Source organism: Protomyctophum bolini (assembly GCF_963924005.1).
Source record: "Protomyctophum bolini genome assembly, chromosome: 1".
Taxonomy (NCBI): Eukaryota; Metazoa; Chordata; class Actinopteri; order Myctophiformes; family Myctophidae; genus Protomyctophum; species Protomyctophum bolini.
This window is the reverse complement of record NC_137862.1, coordinates 3,596,589-3,614,685: the sequence shown is the minus strand read 5'-3', so window position 1 is coordinate 3,614,685 and position 18,097 is coordinate 3,596,589. Positions and strand designations below refer to the sequence as shown.

The window sequence follows — 18,097 nt, the reverse complement described above, 5'->3', positions numbered from 1 at the left end:
CGTTGCCTCCTGCCATGCCCACCGTCCCTGAGGAAGAGGAGGATTCCCCCGAAGACCTGGACAGTTCTTCTAGCTCACCCAGTACAGTAAGTACAGTACTACTGAACCATTCACTCATATCCTGTACTGTACTCCATATTAGTCTCTACACTGTAAAGGTATCTGCGTTCATTTAGACTCTGAAAGTCTCGGAGTGACAAAATGGATACATCAACACTGAGGATTTTACTGTGTATTACTTTATTAGCAAAGCATATGACGCAGATATTCACAGATTTTATATTGTTTGAGACTAATTGTTGGCCTGATACTTTTGTTTCACTCCATTATATTTTATCGACGAGGCTAGAGATTCATGGGCTGGAACCAGGCTTACTAATTTTCCACTAATAATTAAATAATAGGGTTCAGGATAAAAGTTTAAATAGATTGTTTGTTTTTTTTCCCTTTATCTGCGATATTTATGTTGCCATGAAAATATTATACCAACGAAAACCATACAGGTTAAAGGCATATGGTTTTATTCAGAGAATCCAACAGCAGAAAGTCTTATATGGTATTATACATGGTATATCCAACTCAGAGACAGTACAACCACATCTGGGTCCTTGCTATTGTCCTAACATGAACCAGAGCCCCTGGGTTGGTGGTTTTTCAAAGTACCTGTTTTTCAGGTCAACAAGAAATATGAGTTGTAGCCTATAAGTACCTGAGATGAAAACTATAAAACTCAGTTTTTTAACCATTAGTCTTAGGGCGGATTCATACTCCTATTTTAGAGCCGAATAAAAGTCGGTTCGGCTCTGTAGAGCCTACAATTTGACGTCATTTGAGGTTCGGGGGGGGGGGGGGGGGGGGGGGGGTACCGTCCTAAAGTCGACTCTTCGGTGCTACTGAAAATTTCTGACGAAATGATTTCGGCTCGTCAGACATTTTCAGTAGCACCGAAGGGAGCACTACAGCGCCGAAACAGTGGTAAAATAGGAGTATGAATCAGCCCTTAGACTTACTATCTACATAAGAATTCTCAGTAGCGCTGGCTGATTTAATCAGTCTTGAATGACAACAAACGCATTGATCGCAGATCAATGAGTTTGCTGTTTGTTTGAATGGATGCAGGCTACCTAGTAACCAACTGAGTGATGAATGAAGCTATACTCTCCCCAGAATGTTGTCTTCAGCTGCAGTTGTTCATAAACACAGGCCAGATAAAACATCTGTGTGGAATGGAATGAAGTTCTTTATGTATGCCAACATAAACATAAACGTTCACAAATATTATCCAGCAAACGTGGCCTTTCTGACGTTTTTTTTTACTCTTAGAGGGATTTCTTTTATTAGGTTTTGAATCTAAAATAAGCTCTTAGAGGAGCTCTCTGTGAGTTAGTGTTTGATGTTATTCTGCTACTTCTCTTTGATGTTCTGGACAAGGATTTTATTGAAATAGAAAAGGTTTTCATTTAATTTCACATGAAATCAGGAGATCCTTTTTTGACCAAAGACCTGTGAGACTGTATGGCTCAGTATTAGTGCAGCAGATGAACGGTTTGTACACTAACTGAACATTATCATCATTTACTCCAGTGTGGATGTGGTTTTGTTTTGTTCTTTTCTGAAGTCTAATTTACACTTCAGTGTACAAACTGTAATGTCTGTGATGCTGTGTCTCACAGAACATATAATATATCAAGCAGACTCCGTGAGTTGTTCTTATGTTAGGTTGGTTGTAGTAGTATTTATTTAACTTCCCTCCAAAAGCTCGGGCAACACATAAACTTCCTTCATGACGTCTTCGAGTCTTAAAGTGACAAGACCCCTGTCTCAGTAACTTCACTCATTACACAACCCCCCCCCCCCCACACACACACACACACACACACACACAGACACACACACACACACACACACACACAGACACACACACACACACACACAGACACACACACACACACACACACACACACACACACACACACACACACACACACACTCTGGAAAGAATGTTTACACTTCTTTTCAACACTTCGACACGAGTGCAGAGCAAGAATTGTCTTTGTAAAACGGTTCCTGATTGTACCACAGACGAACTGACACGGAGCAGCCTACTGTAGGTGCTTCACTGAATACCTTACCGACCCGTTACAGAAAACCACACGTTTATTTCTTGTTCTTCTAAAAGCTTTTAAAAGCCACCGTTCCTTAAGTGAGAGTGGCTTCTTTTAACCTTCCACCAGACTTCACCTCATTCCTTTTATCGTCCCTGGCAGTGGCAGCCGTGGTAGAAAGCTGATACTGATAGAAATGAACTGTGATGTCTTTATAACCTGTACTTGTATTAAAAGCTTTAAGAAAATATCTCTCTGAAACCTATACTAGAACCCATTGCAAGTATAACCACAGATATACTTAAAAATCACACCCGTGTGAAGTGAGGGGCGCTCTTGTCGTCGTATATCATCCAAAATAATAATAATATACTTCTTCATTAATTCATTTGTCAACTTATAATGATAGCCTATTATATTTTAACCATGATACAATGTTTAAAAACCCCTCAGCTTTTCACCATGATCATGCAAAATGACAACTGAATTTATGTGATTGGTTATTAGCCGATTTGCTCTTCTATGACTCCGTATTGCTCATATTTAATTTGACGGGCATCCTACTGTAAGTGTGCCACGTCTCTGCGGGTGCGTGTGCGCGTGCGTGACTGCGCGTGCGTGTGCGTGTGCGCGTGCGTGTGCGCGTGTGTGTGTGTGTGTGTGTGTGCGTGTGCGTGTGTGTACGGTTGTAATGCACGTAACTCGAGAACGGTTCGCCCGACCGACTTCAAATTCGACACACACGCGTTCCACTCCCCCGCAGGGTGGTGCGTGCAGTGCCCGGTACCACAAAAGGCTCTGCTCAGGCTCTGCCAGTGGGTCTAATCAGCCTAAATCCTGCCTAAATCACCGGTGCAATTTCCAGCCTCTGCCTCAGCCAATTGATTGCCATGGCAACCCCACACCTGCCATTACATAACCAGTCCACTTTTCACAGTCGGTTAGTTTGCACTCTTCACAAAGTTCACACACAGGCAGACGGACAATACAGAGATCTCCATGTGGGACACAGACAGTTAAAATGGGTGCTATGACAACGGGTATTCACCAGGGGGGCAGTCAGACAGATATTTTGTGAAGCCACTGAGGAAATCGGGATTTCCTGAAAGTTCATATAATGGCCTGTTGCGGCGCTGTCATTGGGCCCAAAAAAACCCATAGCCCCATAGAAGTCCATGTATTTGGGCCCAACTTCACCTAGACTGTATTACCTTAATAAACATGGTCATGAATACTTTCTGCTTCCAGTCACTAGTTTAAGTCTCATTTCTTTTTTTTTTCTTTTTTTTTTTTCTTTTTTATCCCACGATTTTGTAACCCAGTTTTTCTTTTTCACCCAGTGCCAATTATCTAAGTAATCCTGGGCGCTACACTTCCTCTGCCAACCTGGGGGGGCAGCGGACTGACCTCATGCCTCCTTCTATGCATGAGGAGTCCAAGCTGCTTCTTTTCACCTGACAGAGGAGAATTTCCCCGGTCGGACGTAGCGCGTGGAAGGAACACGTTATTCCGACCAGTTCCTTTCCCCTCCATCAGGCGCCCCGGCTGGCCAGGGGGAGGTAGTTTTAGAGATCAGGATTACGGCATGTTTTTGTGAGGGTACCTACCCTATAGGGGACACGGGGAGAACATGTGAGGGTACCTACCCTATAGGGGACACGGGGAGAACATGTGAGGGTACCTACCCTAGGGGACACGGGGAGAACATGTGAGGGTACCTACCCTAGGGGACACGGGGAGAACATGTGAGGGTACCTACCCTATAGGGGACACGGGGAGAACATGTGAGGGTACCTACCCTATAGGGGACACAGGGAGAACATGTGAGGGTACCTACCCTAGGGGACACGGGGAGAACATGTGAGGGTACCTACCCTAGGGGACACGGGGGGAGAACATGTGAGGGTACCTACCCTATAGGGGACACGGGGAGAACATGTGAGGGTACCTACCCTAGGGGACACGGGGAGAACATGTGAGGGTATACCTACCCTAGGGGACACGGGGAGAACATGTGAGGGTACCTACCCTAGGGGACACGGGGAGAACATGCAAACTCCACACAGAAAGGCCCTTTCGCCAACCCCTGCCTCGGGTATGGGCACTGATGACGCGGAGGAGGAAACACGCCGCCAGCACCCACAGCGTCCCCAGTCTCATTTCTAATGTCATAATATTCTTTTTGGTAAATTATGGTCCCATTTATAAAAAAATTACCATAAAGTCGCTTATGTTCTGAGGGGCGTGGCTACCGTTACAGTCTATGAACGGGATCCCCCCCCCACTCGAGTCAAAATAAAAACCAACTAAGAAGAAGGGGGGGAAGTCCCGCCTCGTTGTCTGGGCCAGCCAATGGGCCAGCTGGGCCCAAATGGATCTAGAAAGATGGCGACTTACAATTCAAGGACTGACGGGCTTCATTTTACGTTCTATGGTATTCACTGACTGACTGACTGATGGGAAATGCACGATTTCATAGTAAATGCGACCTGCAGTCACAATGATACTATAATATAGAAAGCTATACTTTCCATTAGACCTGAATTACTTATTTTTCTAGCTTGCATAATTGCCATAACAATATCCACTTATTAATTACATTTATTTTTTGGGAATTTAACAATATCCACCCATTACTGCATGGACCAATGCTATAGTTTTGCATTCTTCTTAATGTTAATGCAGTATATTCTTATTAATGTTCTTACATTCTAACATCTTTGTTCGTTTCTTACTGTTAACTGTGTAGTACGCACCGGGAGAGAGTCAAGCGGTGGTCATGACTGCCCCCACCATTGTGTTCCCACAGCAGGCCACTGTGATTGTCCAACAAGAGGGACACCCATTAGAGCAGGCCAGGTACTGTTCTTTCATCTAGAGCACAGAATCAAACACATCCTAAATGGATATGTATCCATATCCATTTAAAAGACTGGTTCTCAAAGTGAGGTTGAGAAGGTTGCAGGGGGTCCCCAGCGAAATGAGTTAACCCATTTTGGTTGTTAGCATTATGCTATGCTTTAGCTATTGAAAAATAGCAGATCTACAAGCTCGTAGCGAGCCACTGAGTGGCGCGCTACGAGCTTGTATAGGTCTCTCACCACATCCATAAACCTTCCTCTTTGGCTTAGTTCCTTCCTCTTACCTGGCAGTTCCATCTTCCTCTTCTTAGTTCCTTCCTCTTACCTGGCACTTCCATCTTCCTCTTCTTAGTTCCTTCCTCTTACCTGGTAGTTCCATCTTCCTCTTCTTAGTTCCTTCCTCTTACCTGGCACTTCCATCTTCCTCCTCTTAGTTCCTTCCTCTTACCTGGCACTTCCATCTTCAGCGTCCTCACCCATGCTCTCCAAACCATCTCAACCTCACCTCTCTTGCTTTATTATCCCCAAACCTTCCGACCTGGGCTGACTCTATAATTTAGTCATTTCTGATCATCTCTTTCCTTGTGACTACTAATGAGAAACGTAGCATCTCTATATTCTGCTTCCTGTCTTTCTGTCAGTGCCACCGTTTCCTGTAATCCACACAGCATGGCTGGCCTCACTGTGTCCTGTTCATCTTCTCTCCCTCTTGGTGGGGCACTTCTGTCACAAATAACATCTGAGCCTCTTTCCTCCATCCATTCCACCCTGCCTGCACTCTCCACTTCACCTCTCTTCCACACAACCCCATTACTTTGGATAGTTAACCCCATCTATTTAACCCATTTTGACCTGAGATCAGATTCTAAAAATGTCTTCTACATCCTGACAGTTTTCTGAAAAAGCTATGTTTCTATGTCAGTCGTTCTTCGATAAAAAAAAGATAGCAGACCTACAAGCTCGTAGCACGCCACTCGGTGGCGCGCTATGAGCTTGTAGATCTGCTATTTTTCAATAGCTAAAGCATAACATGATGCTACCAAAATCGCCCAAAATGGGTTAAACTCACCTCTGCCACTCCCCTCTGTTCCACTGTCCTCTCTTTCTCGTTTAGGCACACATATTCTGTTTTACTCCTGATGATTTTCATTCCTCTAAGCAAAATGTGTTAATATAGCATTAAAATCACTATATGCATACAGAATATGTATACAAGCTCACAACGGCTATTTGTGACTGTGACCTTGTACCATTTACTATTTTTAAAAGATCTGAAAAATCTATTTTTAAATATGTGTAAGATTTTTCTGTTACATTTGAACAAGATTAATATTTTATGGGAAGCTCTGGCCAAATACGAATAGAGCGTCGCAGTCCCGCCCCCTTTCACGATGACGTGAGAGTGAGACCCAGAAGTGAATTCCCTGTTCATTTTCTCCATAGGCTTTTCAAAAAAAGTATTTATTTAAAGACGTTTACGCCACGGACAAAGCCAACTCGAGTCGTGACAAATCATGACAACAAACATTTTGGACCCAACAAATAATTACAAAGAAGAAAAACAACAAAAACAAGTGTTGTAATTCTTCGGCCCGAAAAATTGTGTTGTCGTGATTTGTTCGGACCGAACAAATAATTAGAAAGAAGAAGAAAACTGGCTTTTTTGTTGTTTTTCTTCTTTGTAATTATTAGTTCGGTCCGAAATGTTTGTGTTTGTTTTCATGATTTGTCACGACTCGAGTTGGCTTCGTACGACGCTCAAAAGGTCTTTAAATAAATACTGTTTTGAAATGTCTATGAGGAAAATTAACATGGGAATCATTTCCTGGGCCCTGGTGGTAGGGGGGCTGGACTGCGACGCTCTATTAATTTAGGGGTCCTTAACATGAAAAGGTTTGAGAGTCGGGTGCAGTACTTAGTTTAGACAGTTTTTGGTTTGGACTAGTCATTGGTTAGACCAGTCATCAGTCCTACAACCTATCTTAAACCCTCACCCTAAACCTAACCTCCCACGGGGCAGCACACCTAAACCTAACCTTAACCCATGTCTAACCAATGACTAGTCTAAACTAAGTATGCACCCCTGAGAGTCACGTGACTGCTCTAAGAACGTTGTAACATGGCTGTCTCTCTCCCAGACCACACAGTCCCAGGAGTCGCGTGGCCAGGAAGTCGTCCTCTGCAGGACCCATTACCACCGTCGGTGAGTACGTCCAGCAACGACAGTGCACTGGTTTTATTCATGAATGAAGCCAAGAGGTATATTAATTAATACAGTGACTGTGATTACCCCCGGCCTAGACAATCACAATATTGATTCTGTCCTGTGATGCGCTTATCAGGTTTATTAGAGTCCAGAACCCAATAATTGCATTGATGTTAGATCAGCCAACGCAGGGAAGCTGGAAGTACCCTCACTAAAAACGCCGGGACAACAACGCTCCACACGTCCCAAACTCTTCTCCCTTCTGGCTCCAAAACTGTGGAATGCACTTCCCATTGCAGTCAGAACTGCAGCATCACTCCCAATCTTCCGCCGTAGTCTGAAAACCCACCTTTTCAGACTCCATCATGGCCCATAGCACTTACCCCACCCCCTTAGATAGCAATTCTGTAGACTTAGATAGCATTTGATACAGACTTATAGCATGTTATGTAGACAGCATAAGTGCATTGTATGTAGTCATAGCACGTTATAGTACATATGTGTAGCATAGTAGTATAGATGTATAGCTTATATGTATAGTTTCATTATAGATATTCCACTGTTACTTTCTTAGCTACGCATGTTTCATGATAAATGTCTTTATGTGATGTATTCCCATGCTTTTTGTTCTTGCTTAATGTAAGTCGCTCTGGATTAAGAGCGTCTGCTAAATGCCTAAATTGTAAATTGTAATGTTACACCAACATTGGAATGAGAACTTTCCCCTATAGGGCGTACGTCACAGCTCTCTTGAGGTCTTAATTCTTCTACAGAAAGAGGCAATTCTGTTCGGGTGCAGTACTTAGTTTAGACAGTTTTTGGTTTAGACTAGTCATTGGTTAGACCAGTCATTAGTCCTACAACTACAACCTATGTCAAACCCTCACCCTTAACCTAACCTCCCACCTATGTCAGACCCTCACCCTAAACCTAACCCTCACACCTAAACCTAATCTTAACCCATGTCTAACCAATGACTAGTCTAAACTAAGTATGCACCCCGTTCTGTTCTGGTCTCTCCTGGGTCCACTGCAATAGCTCTAGACTGCCGGACATGCTCACTAGGAAAATGTTGACTTGGCAAAACATAGATTTCAAAGCCTATTTAACCAAGCATATGTCATAGCATATTTAACTATGAGATTGAATAAATCGAGTTAAATGAACACTGGGGATTGTATTGTGCACCTTCCCCTTCATTAATGAATGAATGAATGAATTTTCTTTGTATAGCACCTTTCCAAACATATAGTTACAAAGTGCTTTACAGACGGGTTATAAAACAGTAATCATAAAAACATCAAAACAACAAAGCATCAAAACGTCAGAGACAATAAAACATGAAGAAAATAACAGGTCAATAAAAACAATTTAAAAACAATATTAGGAAAAACACTTGGCGTACAGATGTGTTTTTAAAAGAGTTTTAAAAGAAGGCACTGATTCTGCTAATCTAAGAGCCAAAGGCGCTAAAAGTTCCAGAGCAAAGGTGCCCGAGCCTCAAAGGCCACTGAAGCAGGAGGAACTAGGAGGGCCCTGTCCGCTGATCTAAGGCAGGAGGAACTAGGAGGGCCCTATCCGCTGAACTAAGGCAGGAGGAACTAGGAGGGCCCTGTCCGCTGATCTAAGGCAGCGCACAGGGTTATGGAGCAGGAGGAACTAGGAGGGCCCTGTCCGCTGATCTAAGGCAGCGCACAGGGTTATGGAGCAGGAGGAACTAGGAGGGCCCTGTCCGCTGATCTAAGGCAGCGCACAGGGTTATGGAGCAGGAGGAACTAGGAGGGCCCTATCCGCTGATCTAAGGCAGCGCACAGGGTTATGGAGCAGGAGGAACTAGGAGGGCCCTGTCCGCTGATCTAAGGCAGCGCACAGGGTTATGGAGCAGGAGGAACTAGGAGGGCCCTGTCCGCTGATCTAAGGCAGCGCACAGGGTTATGGAGCAGGAGGAACTAGGAGGGCCCTGTCCGCTGATCTAAGGCAGCGCACAGGGTTATGGAGCAGGAGGAACTAGGAGGGCCCTGTCCGCTGATCTAAGGCAGCGCACAGGGTTATGGAGCAGGAGGAACTAGGAGGGCCCTGTCCGCTGATCTAAGGCAGGAGGAACTAGGAGGGCCCTGTCCGCTGATCTAAGGCAGCCACAGGGATTTATGGAGCAGGAGGAACTAGGAGGGCCCTATCCGCTGATCTAAGGCAGGAGGAACTAGGAGGGCCCTATCCGCTGATCTAAGGCAGCGCACAGGGTTATGGCGTTGCAACACATCTCTTATATAAATGGGAGCTAGACCATTAAGAGTATATAGTCTCCTCTAATACTAAGGAGAATAGAAGAACATAGTGTTCCCATCCTCTGTGTGGAGCATCATAAACACCACATCCCATAGTTCAGGAGACATTGGCCTTAATGTCTAAGTTTGGTCAGAAGTGCCACAGCGCCTTAAATGATGGAACTCTTTGTGTGTGTGCTGTGTTGTGTCAGTTTAACTACTGTACGTACTGTATATAGGCTATGCTATCTTCCCGAATATCTCTGAGATGCTTGTATTTCATTTGATTGATGTTGTGTTGTCTTATTATTTGAGTTTAGAAAATAGGAGAACTCATTTTGTGCCAAACGCGAAACACCTGGTGTGAAATCAACAGGCTCACTTGCATAATGCCTCCTTGGCAAGAGCTCTCTATCACCATGGAAACGTTAAATGTTACAGACGCAACCACAATAAGAGTTTACAGAGCTCTGTTCACCATGGAAACGTTAAATGTTACAGACGCAACCACAATAACAGTTTACAGAGCTCTGTTCACCATGGAAACGTTAAATGTTACAGACGCAAACCACAATAAGAGTTTACAGAGCTCTCTATCACCATGGAAACGTTAAATGTTACAGACGCAAACCACAATAAGAGTTTACAGAGCTCTGTTCACCATGGAAACGTTAAATGTTACAGACGCAACCACAATAAGAGTTTACAGAGCTCTGTTCACCATGGAAACGTTAAATGTTACAGACGCAAACCACAATAAGAGTTTACAGAGCTCTGTTCACCATGGAAACGTTAAATGTTACAGACGCAACCACAATAAGAGTTTACAGAGCTCTGTTCACCATGGAAACGTTAAATGTTACAGACGCAAACCACAATAAGAGTTTACAGAGCTCTGTTCACCATGGAAACGTTAAATGTTACAGACGCAAACCACAATAAGAGTTTACAGAGCTCTGTTCACCATGGAAACGTTAAATGTTACAGACGCAACCACAATAAGAGTTTACAGAGCTCTGTTCACCATGGAAACGTTAAATGTTACAGACGCAAACCACAATAAGAGTTTACAGAGCTCTCTATCACCATGGAAACGTTAAATGTTACAGACGCAACCACAATAAGAGTTTACAGAGCTCTCTATCACCATGGAAACGTTAAATGTTACAGACGCAACCACAATAAGAGTTTACAGAGCTCTCTATCACCATGGAAACGTTAAATGTTACAGACGCAAACCACAATAAGAGTTTACAGAGCTCTCTATCACCATGGAAACGTTAAATGTTACAGACGCAAACCACAATAAGAGTTTACAGAGCTCTGTTCACCATGGAAACGTTAAATGTTACAGACGCAACGCACAATAAGAGTTTACAGAGCTCTCTATCACCATGGAAACGTTAAATGTTACAGACGCAAACCACAATAAGAGTTTACAGAGCTCTCTATCACCATGGAAACGTTAAATGTTACAGACGCAACCACAATAAGAGTTTACAGAGCTCTGTTCACCATGGAAACGTTAAATGTTACAGACGCAACCACAATAAGAGTTTACAGAGCTCTGTTCACCATGGAAACGTTAAATGTTACAGACGCAAACCACAATAAGAGTTTACAGAGCTCTCTATCACCATGGAAACGTTAAATGTTACAGACGCAACCACAATAAGAGTTTACAGAGCTCTTCACCATGGAAACGTTAAATGTTACAGACGCAAGCCACAATAAGAGTTTACAGAGCTCTCTATCACCATGGAAACGTTAAATGTTACAGACGCAACCACAATAAGAGTTTACAGAGCTCTGTTCACCATGGAAACGTTAAATGTTACAGACGCAACCACAATAAGAGTTTACAGAGCTCTCTATCACCATGGAAACGTTAAATGTTACAGACGCAACCACAATAAGAGTTTACAGAGCTCTGTTCACCATGGAAACGTTAAATGTTACAGACAATAAGAGTTTACAGAGAATGATCTGATCCTCTTGGAGATGCTGTCTCTGCCTTAAGGTTGTGACCAGGCTTTTCTCTTCGCAGATGAGTAAGCCTGGGACCGAGGCTACTGGTCCAGCCAAAAATGTGTTCTTGTGAATGCCAAAGTAATGATTACTTTATAAAACAAAACCCAATACGTTAAGATGTTCATGATGTGTTTGTGTGTGTGTGTGCTCTGTTAGACAGCACAGGTCATGTGATCGACCTGGTGAAGGACCAGCTGCCTGAGCTGCAGCTGTCTGCTGAGGAACGCCAGAAGAACCTGGAGCTCCTGGAGCAGGCCAAGAAGGTCAGCGATCGCTTCCTGACCCGCCGCGGGCGCAGATCCACCAGCAGCCTCTCAGATTCACCCACAGGTACTGTACCGCACCGTGGTCCAGAATCACCCACAGGTACTGAACCACACCGTGGTCCAGAATCACCCACAGGTACTGTACCGCACCGTGGTCCAGAATCACCCACAGGTACTGACTGCACCGTGGTCCAGAATCACCCACAGGTACTGTACCGCACCGTGGTCCAGAATCACCCACAGGTACTGAACCACACCGTGGTCCAGAATCACCCACAGGTACTGTACCGCACCGTGGTCCAGAATCACCCACAGGTACTGACTGCACCGTGGTCCAGAATCACCCACAGGTACTGTATCGCACCGTGGTCCAGAATCACCCACAGGTACTGACCCCACCGTGGTCCAGAATCACCCACAGGTACTGTACCGCACCGTGGTCCAGAATCACCCACAGGTACTGACTGCACTGTGGTCCAGAATCACCCACAGGTACTGACTGCACCGTGGTCCAGAATCACCCACAGGTACTGACTGCACCGTGGTCCAGAATCACCCACAGGTACTGACCGCACCGTGGTCCAGAATCACCCATAGGTACTGACCCCATCGTGGTCTGGACCGTGGCTCACAGAAACTCACAAAATGTACATGACACCATTCATTCGGAGAGTGAATAGTGTCATTTTGAGTATCCAACATCTATCACAATTAATGGATCGTAAATAGAATTAGAAATGTACATACAATCACAAAGAGCCAACTCAATATATAAGTAAAGATCCTAAGGTGCCTGGAAAGTTAGTCAACCTAACAGACAGTAAATGGCTCATGAATTTTAACAATACATGTATATTAAATGTTAAAATCCGTCAATGAATGGATTAGTATTTGGTTGGAACAGACCCGAGACCCATCTTGTCTTCCTGTCATAGTCACATGCACATAGCCTTTTTTTTGGGCTATTATTTGGCTGTTATTAATTTAGCCTACAGTAATACTGTAGGCTAAATTAAGTCTCTATTTTATTGCACACATTATAATGTGTTTTAATGTGTCTTAGGTGTGCCTGGTGGTTCAAAATGTGTTATCTTAGGGGTTGCCTGGTGTTTCAGCCAGTTAGTGTACAGATCCTATATGCTCTGAGAAAGCACAATCTATAGTCTCTGCTCTTGGCTTCCGGTCTTTCTATATTGATAGCTGAAATTAAATACAGAAAAACACATGCCTGCTTGCCTATTTATTCTCTTAAAGTTAAGATAGATGGCATTAGAGTGAGTGAACTATGTTGTGTTTTGTCCACAGGTCTTACTCCAACCCCGACTCCATCATCCTCTCCAGGGCCTTCAAGAAGTAGCTCCACTTCTTTGGCCCCTCAAATTGGTATGTACTGTAGGCTGTGTACTGTAGGCTGTGTACTGTAGGCTGTGTACTGTAGGCTGTGTACTGTAGGCTGTGTACTGTACTGTAGGCTGTGTACTGTAGGCTGTGTACTGTAGGCTGTGTACTGTAGGCTGTGTACTGTAGGCTGTCTACTGTAGGCTGTGTACTGTAGGCTGTGTACTGTAGGCTGTGTACTGTAGGCTGTGTACTGTAGGCTGTGTACTGTAGGCTGTGTACTGTAGGCTGTGTACTGTAGGCTGTATACTGTAGGCTGTCTACTGTAGGCTGTGTACTGTAGGCTGTCTACTGTAGGCTGTGTACTGTAGGCTGTGTACTGTAGGCTGTATAGTGTAGGCTGTCTACTGTAGGCTGTCTACTGTAGGCTGTGTACTGTAGCCTGTGTACTGTATAGGCTGTGTCATTTTATACACAAATAGTTTGCAATTACTCACCATTGTATCGGATGAAGAACACTCAAGTGCAAAATCTGAGTATAAATAACTATAACAAAAATACATGGCATGAATGCACCTGGGACGTATCCTCAGTGATGTATCCTGAGGTCATCACCTGGGACGTATCCTCAGTGATGTATCCTGAGGTCAACTGCAGGATGTATCCTCAGTGATGTATCCTGAGGTCAACGGGGTTTCGGGTCTCGCAACATCATACCCCTCACTCAGGTGACCCAGCCGGGAGTGATCAAGTCCCGACTTGCGTCCCAGTAGCTACTGTACCCTCGATCATTAGGGAAAAACCAGGGCCACACAATCCGTTCCTCCTGAACTATACTCTGCCGGGACTGGGAGGTACCATTCTGGCGCGTGGAAGGACTATAGGCTCTGTGGGTCGACTCCTGTCCGGGCCCCTCCTACATCTTGCCAGGTCCACTCCTGCTCTCATACAGTATACTGTATATAAAATCAGATTTTGTGCCGTTCTGAGTGTGCAGAGTATATATATACTGTATATATATATAAAGACAAGCTTTCGGTATACTATAGACCTTCTTCAGGCATCTGTATGCTTTACCATTGTATCAGAAAGATGTACAATTTGTCCTCATTCTTTCAGCAGCGGCACCCTCAGAGGTCTTCTTACCCGTCAGTCAGGTAAGAAGAGACGTTTTATTTGATACGTTCATTAGACAATACAATCTGACCAAAAAAAATATCCTTCTTTTGTGCGTTTATCTCCATGCTTTATGGTCACCCCTTCTAGCATCTGGAGGTTCCATCCATGAGAGAGCAGCCCGATATCACCACCCAGGAACCAGAGGTCAGAACAGCAGGCTCTTTCATGATCTTCTTTCACTCGGATGATGACATATTGTTGATGATCAGTAATGGTAGTCTAATCTTACTACCCTCAGAGTCCCAGACTGTTAATAAACAGATCAGTAATGGTAGTCTAATCTTACTACCCTCAGAGTCCCAGACTGTTGGTGGACTGGAAGCCTAATGAGAAAAGGAAGGTGTCTTCGGGCACCTTATCACCCCGCTACGCCGTCCAGAAGGAGAACTGTGACCCCTGCGTCCCAAAGAAGAGCCCTGGTCCTCCAGTGGTCAGTAAAGCAGAGGATGGCGTTGGCCCGGGGGGCAGAAGTCCCCCCCCCGCCACGGGGGTGGCCAAGCCTGTCCCTCGACCGCCCGCTCAGCAGGCCCCGTGTACGGCCGAGATCAAGACCGTCGCGGCCAAGCCCGTCTGTCGGCCCCCTACTCAGCAGGCCCCCTGTACCGCCGAGATCAGGACCATAGGGGCCTTCCCTCCGCTGATGAGAGCCGTCTCCTGGGACACTGTAGGCACCCTCAACGCCAGGAACGGAGCCCCTGGCTTACCTCCCATGACAGAGGAGACGTTCTCCTTCTCAGACCGGCCCAGAGACGGCCCGCTCAAGTCCTCGGGGTACAAGGACTTCCCAGCCCAGCCTGTCGGTACACAGAAACTGTCAAAACTCAGAGAGGTATAATATAAAAGGTCGTGTGACCCTTTAATATCGTGTCTAGGCTGTATTTGGACGTAAAACTAAATTAAATTGTGCCTGGAAATTATTATTGAATATAAATTTCTTGTCCATTCTCCCATAACAGCTGTTATTAAATTGTCAATCTGTCCTAATCCTGATTCCTGACACAGGAGCACAAACTGATCCGGAACCAAAGCATTGGTGGGGAAAAGTTACCGGACTTAAGTGAAACTACTGAACAGGAGAGAGGTAGGTGGAGGACCAGTGTTGTTTTTATTTCAGTTTTAGTCATAGTCTTTTGAATAGTTTTTTAGCTGTAGGCTAAATTAAGTCTCTATTTTATTCAACTCTATTTGGTTCAAAATGTGTTATTTTAGGGGTTGCCTGGTGTTTCAGCCAGTTAGTGTACAGATCCTATATGCTCTGAGAAAGCACAATCTAGTCTCTGCTCTTGGCTTCACGAATATTTTATGCTTTCTATGTAATCCATACTGATCATCCCCCTACACCGGCTACAAGCCTACCCCATTCGGCTATGCATTTTTTATGTATTACTACTCATATGGTTTTTGCATATTAATATCCCATATTATTGTTTGGCTATAAATGTCTCAATGAATTGAATACACAGGAACTTAATGGGAATTAAGGATTAGGATTATTGGGGTTATCCTTTTAGCATTCCTTCGTATAAATCTGTGCCACTGTGCCTTTTTTTTTTACAAATCAATCAATCAATCAATTTGTTCAGAGACAGTCGTACATTAGAGACTAGACAATGAACTGCTGTTTTGAATTTGCAACAGTAGATGGCATGATTGTTAAATAAAATGTAGGGGATGTTAAAGGATTATAAATCCTGAAATGTTATGTTATTTCAGAGATGTTAATGGATTTAATGGTCTGTCCATCTGTCTGTCCGCAGGTTTGCTGGCCTCTCCAACCTCTCCCAGCCCTGAAGAGGCTCGGGAGAAATCTGACGCTATGCCAAACATCTCAGACGTGATGCTGAGGAAACTCAAACTGTACCGGGGTCTACCAGGCTGGTGTGTAACACGTTATACACGTACTTTAGTTTAACTGTACTGGGGTCTACCAGGCTGGTGTGTAACACGTTATACACATACTTTAGTTTAACTGTACTGGGGTCTACCAGGCTGGTGTGTAACACGTTATACACATACTTTAGTTTAACTGTACTGGGGTCTACCAGGCTGGTGTGTAACACGTTATACACATACTTTAGTTTAACTGTACCCGGCCTACCAGGCTGGTGTGTAACACGTTATACACATACTTTAGTTTAACTGTACTGGGGTCTACCAGACTGGTGTGTAACACGTTGTACAGTACTTTAGTTTAACTGTACTGGGGTCTACCAGGCTGGTATGTAACACGTTATACACATACTTTAGTTTAACTGTACCCGGCCTACCAGGCTGGTGTGTAACACGTTATACAGTACTTTAGTTTAACTGTACTGGGGTCTACCAGGCTGGTGTGTAACACGTTATACAGTACTTTAGTTTAACTGTACCCGGCCTACCAGGCTGGTGTGTAACACGATATACAGTACTTTAGTTTAACTGTACCGGGGCCTACCAGGCTGGTGTGTAACACGATATACAGTACTTTAGTTTAACTGTACTGGGGTCTACCAGGCTGGTGTGTAACACGTTATACACATACTTTAGTTTAACTGTACTGGGGTCTACCAGGCTGGTGTGTAACACGTTATACACATACTTTAGTTTAACTGTACTGGGGTCTACCAGGCTGGTGTGTAACACGTTATACACATACTTTAGTTTAACTGTACTGGGGTCTACCAGGCTGGTGTGTAACACGTTATACACATACTTTAGTTTAACTGTACCCGGCCTACCAGGCTGGTGTGTAACACGTTATACAGTACTGTACTTTAGTTTAACTGTACCCGGGTCTACCAGGCTGGTGTGTAACACGTTATACTGTACTTTAGTTTAACTGTACTGGGGTCTACCAGGCTGGTGTGTAACACGTTATACTGTACTTTAGTTTAACTGTACTGGGGTCTACCAGGCTGGTGTGTAACACGTTATACAGTACTTTAGTTTAACTGTACTGGGGTCTACCAGGCTGGTGTGTAACACGTTATACTGTACTTTAGTTTAACTGTACTGGGGTCTACCAGGCTGGTGTGTAACACGTTATACACATACTTTAGTTTAACTGTACCAGGGTCTACCAGGCTGGTGTGTAACACGTTATACACATACTTTAGTTTAACTGTACTGGGGTCTACCAGGCTGGTGTGTAACACGTTATACACATACTTTAGTTTAACTGTACCAGGGTCTACCAGGCTGGTGTGTAACACGTTATACACATACTTTAGTTTAACTGTACTGGGGTCTACCAGGCTGGTGTGTAACACTTTATACAGTACTGTACTTTAGTTTAACTGTACCGGGGTCTACCAGGCTGGTGTGTAACACTTTATACAGTACTGTACTTTAGTTTAACTGTACCGGGGTCTACCAGGCTGGTGTGTAACACGTTATACAGTACTTTAGTTTAACTGTACTGGGGTCTACCAGGCTGGTGTGTAACACGTTATACAGTACTTTAGTTTAACTGTACCAGGGTCTACCAGGCTGGTGTGTAACACGTTATACTGTACTTTAGTTTAACTGTACTGGGGTCTACCAGGCTGGTGTGTAACACGTTATACAGTACTTTAGTTTAACTGTACTGGGGTCTACCAGGCTGGTGTGTAACACGTTATACAGTACTTTAGTTTAACTGTACTGGGGTCTACCAGGCTGGTGTGTAACACGTTATACAGTACTTTAGTTTAACTGTACTGGGGTCTACCAGGCTGGTGTGTAACACGTTATACAGTACTTTAGTTTAACTGTACCAGGGTCTACCAGGCTGGTGTGTAACACGTTATACACATACTTTAGTTTAACTGTACTGGGGTCTACCAGGCTGGTGTGTAACACGTTATACACATACTTTAGTTTAACTGTA

The 18,097-nt window shown here is 44.2% G+C and overlaps 1 protein-coding gene across 3 annotated transcripts in view; it reads left to right on the top strand.

The window, feature by feature from the left end:
• The window catches only part of mrvi1 (murine retrovirus integration site 1 homolog), a 48,005-nt gene that overhangs the window by 12,381 nt on the left and 17,527 nt on the right, over window positions 1–18,097 (top strand). The window contains exons 2-11 of one of the 3 annotated variants that reach the window (XM_080768170.1): window positions 1–86; window positions 4,855–4,964; window positions 7,105–7,169; window positions 11,624–11,797; window positions 13,039–13,116; window positions 14,191–14,228; window positions 14,338–14,394; window positions 14,546–15,079; window positions 15,253–15,331; window positions 16,008–16,128. The exon at window positions 1–86 is cut by the window's left edge and continues 238 nt beyond it. In XM_080768170.1, coding sequence (XP_080624296.1) covers window positions 15–86; window positions 4,855–4,964; window positions 7,105–7,169; window positions 11,624–11,797; window positions 13,039–13,116; window positions 14,191–14,228; window positions 14,338–14,394; window positions 14,546–15,079; window positions 15,253–15,331; window positions 16,008–16,128 — 1,328 coding nt within the window. In that variant the 5' untranslated portion in view covers window positions 1–14. The remainder of the gene's footprint in view (window positions 87–4,854; window positions 4,965–7,104; window positions 7,170–11,623; window positions 11,798–13,038; window positions 13,117–14,190; window positions 14,229–14,337; window positions 14,395–14,545; window positions 15,080–15,252; window positions 15,332–16,007; window positions 16,129–18,097) is intronic. The other 2 variants (XM_080768169.1, XM_080768168.1) reach the window with 2 other exon arrangements.